This window comes from Ranitomeya imitator, chromosome 5 (assembly GCF_032444005.1).
Source record: "Ranitomeya imitator isolate aRanImi1 chromosome 5, aRanImi1.pri, whole genome shotgun sequence".
NCBI lineage: Eukaryota > Metazoa > Chordata > Amphibia > Anura > Dendrobatidae > Ranitomeya > Ranitomeya imitator.
The window spans coordinates 420,233,165-420,239,164 of record NC_091286.1 but is presented as its reverse complement, the minus strand read 5'-3'; the positions used below and the strand labels follow the sequence as shown (position 1 = coordinate 420,239,164).

General features: G+C 40.9%; 1 protein-coding gene across 1 annotated transcript in view; it reads right to left on the bottom strand.

The window, feature by feature from the left end:
* Positions 1 to 3,500: 3,500 nt before the first annotated feature.
* PDCD1 (programmed cell death 1) overlaps positions 3,501 to 6,000 on the bottom strand; it is a 102,664-nt gene continuing 100,164 nt past the window's right edge. Inside the window, exon 5 of the mRNA XM_069727071.1 lies at positions 3,501 to 4,545. Within this exon, the coding sequence (XP_069583172.1) occupies positions 4,369 to 4,545 (177 nt within the window). The 3' untranslated portion in view covers positions 3,501 to 4,368. The remainder of the gene's footprint in view (positions 4,546 to 6,000) is intronic.

Here is a 6,000-nt window from a genome sequence, read left to right as displayed (position 1 = left end):
GGTGGTATTGACTGATCATAAGAACTTGACTTATCTCGAGTCTGCCAAGCGCTTGAATCCTAGACAAGCTCGTTGGTCGTTGTTTCTTGCCCGTTTTGACTTTGTGATTTCGTACCTTCCGGGCTCTAAAAATGTGAAGGCGGATGCTCTGTCTAGGAGTTTTGTGCCCGACTCTCCGGGTTTATCTGAGCCGGCGGGTATCCTCAAGGAAGGAGTAATTGTGTCTGCCATCTCCCCTGATTTGCGGCGGGTGCTGCAAAAATTTCAGGCTAATAAACCTGATCGTTGCCCAGCGGAGAAACTGTTTGTCCCTGATAGGTGGACGAATAGAGTTATCTCTGAACTTCATTGTTCGGTGTTGGCTGGTCATCCTGGAATCTTTGGTACCAGAGAGTTAGTGGCTAGATCCTTTTGGTGGCCGTCTCTGTCGCGGGATGTGCGTACTTTTGTGCAGTCCTGTGGGATTTGTGCTCGGGCTAAGCCCTGCTGTTCTCGTGCCAGTGGGTTGCTTTTGCCCTTGCCGGTCCCGAAGAGGCCTTGGACACATATCTCTATGGATTTTATTTCTGACCTTCCCGTTTCTCAAAAGATGTCAGTCATTTGGGTGGTCTGTGATCGCTTTTCTAAGATGGTCCATCTGGTACCCTTGTCTAAATTGCCTTCCTCCTCTGATTTGGTGCCTTTGTTCTTCCAGCATGTGGTTCGTTTGCATGGCATTCCAGAGAATATTGTTTCTGACAGAGGTTCCCAGTTTGTTTCGAGGTTTTGGCGAGCCTTTTGTGGTAGGATGGGCATTGACTTGTCTTTTTCCTCGGCTTTCCATCCTCAGACTAATGGCCAGACCGAACGAACCAATCAGACCTTGGAAACATATCTGAGATGCTTTGTTTCTGCTGATCAGGATGACTGGGTGTCCTTTTTGCCTTTGGCTGAGTTCGCCCTTAATAATCGGGCCAGCTCGGCTACCTTGGTTTCGCCGTTTTTCTGCAATTCTGGGTTCCATCCTCGTTTCTCTTCGGGACAGGTTGAGTCTTCGGACTGTCCTGGTGTGGATACTGTGGTGGACAGGTTGCAGCAGATTTGGACTCAGGTAGTGGACAATTTGACCTTGTCCCAGGAGAAGGCTCAACTTTTCGCTAATCGCAGACGCCGTGTGGGTCCCTGACTTCGTGTTGGGGATCTGGTTTGGTTATCTTCTCGTCATATTCCTATGAAGGTTTCCTCTCCTAAGTTTAAACCTCGTTTTATTGGTCCGTATAGGATTTCTGAGGTTCTTAATCCTGTGTCTTTTCGTCTGACCCTCCCAGATTCTTTTTCCATACATAACGTATTCCATAGGTCATTGTTGCGGAGATACGTGGCACCTACGGTTCCATCTGTTGAGCCTCCTGCCCCGGTTTTGGTGGAGGTGGAATTGGAGTATATTGTGGAGAAGATTTTGGATTCTCGTGTTTCAAGACGGAAACTCCAGTATCTGTTTAAATGGAAGGGTTATGCTCAGGAAGATAATTCCTGGGTTTTTGCTTCTAATGTCCATGCTCCCGATCTTGTTCGTGCCTTTCATGTGGCTCATCCTGGTCGGCCTGAGGGCTCTGGTGAGGGTTCGGTGACCCCTCCTCAAGGGGGGGGTACTGTTGTGAATTCTGTGGCAGAGTTCACTCCTGTGGTCACAAGTGGTACTTCGGCTGATTCTCTCTGGGAGCTTCCGTTTGTGGAGGAAAGTGGTACTGCAGCTTCTGAGTTTCCTCCCTCAGGTGATCTGGTGAGCTCGTTAGCTGCTTCTCTACTTAACTCCACCTAATGCTTTGATCCATGCTTCCTGTCAATGTTCCAGTGTTGGACTTGTGTATCTCTGGATCATTCCTGTGGCCTGCTGCTCTGTATAGCTAAGTGCTTCTTTGCTATTTGTTGCTATTTTTTCTGTCCAGCTTGTCTATTTGTTTTGCTGGAAGCTCTGGGACGCAAGGGGTGTACCTCCGTGCCGTTAGTTCGGTACGGAGGGTCTTTTTGCCCCCTTTTGCGTGGTTTTCTTTAGGGTTTTGTGTAGACCGCAAAGTTATCTTTCCTATCCTCGTTCTGTCTAGAATATCGGGCCTCACTTTGCTGAATCTATTTCATCCCTACGTTTGTCTTTTCATCTTACTCACAGTCATTATATGTGGGGGGCTGCCTTTTCCTTTGGGGTATTTCTCTGAGGCAAGGTAGGCTTATTTTTCTATCTTCAGGCTAGTTAGTTTCTCAGGCTGTGCCGAGTTGCATAGGTAGCGTTAGGCGCAATCCACGGCTGCCTCTAGTTGTGTTTGGAGAGGATCAGGAATTGCGGTCTACAGAGTTCCCACGTCTCAGAGCTCGTTCTATTATTTTGGGTTATTGTCAGATCACTGTATGTGCTCTGATCGCTATGTACATTGTGTTTCTGAATTGCCTATCATAACAATGAGCCCTAAGTTGACCAACTATATTGTATTGATCTTTAAGTCATCAATCTCACAAATTTAAAGCACAAAAAACTATGTAAGTCAAAAATTATACAAATAGTTTAATAAATATACACTTACAAATTCTAAGTAAATATCATAAACAAAAGACGGTGATAAATGTGCATTACAAAATTATTGGTGTTAAATGAGTATTGCAGTCAATTAATGACAAATCCAGAAACAAAGTCACTTGCTGTTTGTGTGACTTCCATGCAGAGAGACAGATTTTTCTTTGTCACCTTCAAGTTGTTGCTGCTGATTGCACCACATGGATGCCTGACACTGTACAGAACTCATTGTTGGCACTGTATAAAGCTGGCAGTCTATAAGGGCTTTGTGTCCGACATTAACTGTAAAATGTTATATGATATCCAATATCTTCTGCCCACTTAACGTAAAGTGTAATAATTGTATAATAATACACAAAAAAATAATCATATTTTATCAGAGAAATCTGCTTCCTTCTCCCTCTAGACTGAACTTTCACTCTCAATTCATGAGTAAAACTTGCATTCAGCGAAGACAAATTTTGCCACTATTAACAGGAAATTTACATTTGGTGCTTTAATATTTTATGGATGTGGCTAGAGGCAGACAGTATGTATATATGTCAGTGACTGTAAGTTATGCAGAAAAGACTATTACAGTTCTCCATAGAACTTTATGAGAACTAACTGTCATCTCTCTCAGTAATGGGATAGTTTGTATTGATTGAAGGCAGATTTTACACATTTAACTAAGAATTTCCAGAGCAAATGATCAGTCCACAAGGAGAAAGAAGCAGATTTCTCTGATAAGATATAGTGAAAAATGCCTTATTTTCATGTGTAATATTGATTTATGGAATAAAATATAAAATAAATGTTACTCTCTATGCAGACTATTAATAACAGATATCAAGAATATGCTTTTTGTTAATTTTCTTCTGGTGGGTTTTCTTAAGTATTTTAAGCAGTTGGCCACTTTCTTACAATTTTTACAAATGTTCCAAAAAAAAAAACAACTTATAAACTAGTCTTTACCACAATAGTGACGATCTGCAAATTTTTCTAAAAAAATAAATAAAATGATAATGGATGAAAGTCAAAAAAGACAATGTGATGCCTTTAACTTGATAAATCTCTCTCACCGTGAGAGTCACTGGTTTATAAGAGGTTGTAAAAAATAAGTTGTGTGCCTCACGTACCTTCCCCAGTCTCCATTCTTTAGCGGCAAAAGGGATGTTGCATCAACATCGTTGCTGCAGCCAATTACTGAGCTCAGCAGCTTGTGCCATCTACAGTCAATGAGCTCAATGATTGGCTGCAGCGATGTTGACGTGACTTCACCGCTGCAGCCAAACAATAGAGACCAAAGCAGCAGCAGTGACAGAGAGTAAAGGACACTTTGTTTTTTGCAACAAACTGTGCAGAAAGGGAAAACTTTTCTGAAATAAGACAACCCCTTTTGTGTATGTTTTTCGGTCATTTTTGAAAAAAATCCTAGCCTTTTTTTTTACTTTTTTTTTTCAAGCCCTAGAATTTTAGAAAGTGGCCTTTTAAAAAACATGGGTGATAGAGAATTTTCCCACTGTATCCCAACTGTACCAGAGCATCTTCCAAATATAAAAATAGACATTATTATTTACATCGACATCAGTACATCATATTCTATTTTATTATATTCCATATTGACTACTTTGATGTCTTTAAAGTCTTTCCTAGTTTACAAGTTACAGGCACATGGACTGAATTCTTACTCAATGTCCCACACAAAAGATGAAATTTGTCCATTCAGATAGATCAAAACAGTCTTCTTATCATGGCAGAGATTGGCACCACTGCCCGAGCAGCCACTGATCCATAAATAGAAATTCAAGTTTGAATGTTATTAGTCCACTTTTTGGAAATTATGCTGATCTTCCCTTCTTTTCTCCCATTGATGGGGTCTGTGGTGGGAACATGATAGTTGCATATTCCACTTGTTCCGGTACATTCAGTTCTGACTTCCTGTAGGGTTGTCTAGATCCAAATTCTAAAATCCCATAATTTACGGTGTAAACTGAAGGATCCTGAGGAGATTTTTCCTATTACAGAAAAAAATAACTGGTTATCTAACATGGTAGAGATTACAGGTTAATATAAAAGTGTTTTGTTACTTATAATTTTGTTAAAAAAAAATAACGTCATATTCTCCAATTATGCAGGCTACTAAATGTTTCCATAGTGTTCGAATAGAGTTGTGCAGTCGTCAGTCATCTGCCAGTTTATGTGGGTGTACACATGCTGTAAAGTCTGCCAACGCAATACGTGCACTAGGAGGCACTGACCAATTGAATGTCTGTCCTGAATTCTGTACACGATCCTTTCTTTGGACTATATAGAATATGACAAGTGAAATGGGGGACAGAGAAAATGGTGAACGCACTTTCATGGAAGACAAGTTGGCTGGAAGTGAGACACTTAGGCCCCAATTCATCAAAGCAATTTTACCAGATTTTTTGCATAAATTGCTTTACAAGTCGCAAAATTATTGCACAACTTGCAGTTGCACAAAAATTTTGCAACTTTTAAAATTAGTACAACAGGTTCTCCCAGCTCCACCAAAATGGGCAGAGCTGGGCCGGGATAGGGCGCAGCGGGGGTAGGGTAAGATTTGTGGCGATGCACTCACTACTTCATAGGAGGCGTACGCCTTAGGAGCTTCTGACTCCTATCCCCCCTCTCTTAAATTGGAGCCTTTGTGGCTGATTCCATAGAGTCATTTTTTCAGTTGAGTGTGTAGGGGGGAGTAAATTCTCTAAGAAAAAAGTAAAATATAATGCAGCCATTTACGACACTCTTTCATATGCAGAGAAGTTACTTGAAAGTACAGTAAACACTGAACACTGCTCATAGGGGCATTTTGAGACAAAACAGCTTAATGTTTAGCAGGACATGCATAGGATAGCAGTAAAGTGAGGAGACAGTGGTATTTGTTGTAAAAGGTAAGCACCTAAAAACTTTCTTAGTTTAAAGAATAACTAAACTTTCATATTTTTTAAATCATTTTGTCCAGTATGGAAAATTATGAAACTTTGAAAATTGCTTTATTTTCAAGTTTATCTTCACTCCTGAATAAAATGCATGTAATGTAGGTGGCCTCCAAACTCCTGCTTTTCACATGGTCCATTTGCGTTCATTTAGCTGCATTGTTATCAGGATATACTCATTAGGAGTACAGATGCTGGTAGTGAGATGGTCAGCACCTGACTCCTCCTCTGATGGTTCTGCTTATCTAACCATCTCCTGCAGGAGTTTATTCCCAAAATTAGTGAGACAGTTGCTGACCCTTCCACTGCCATCATCAGAACTCCAATTCAATACATACTGATATTACTGCAGCTAAAGGCAGGCAAATAAATTGAGGAAAAGCAGAGGTTTGGAAGCCACTTAATTTTTTTTATAGGTGTGCTGCTCAGTTTATTATGATAGACTTTCAGCCATACATGGACATTATGTAGTGCTAATAAGCCTGGTTCTATCATTTGTTATACTTTGCT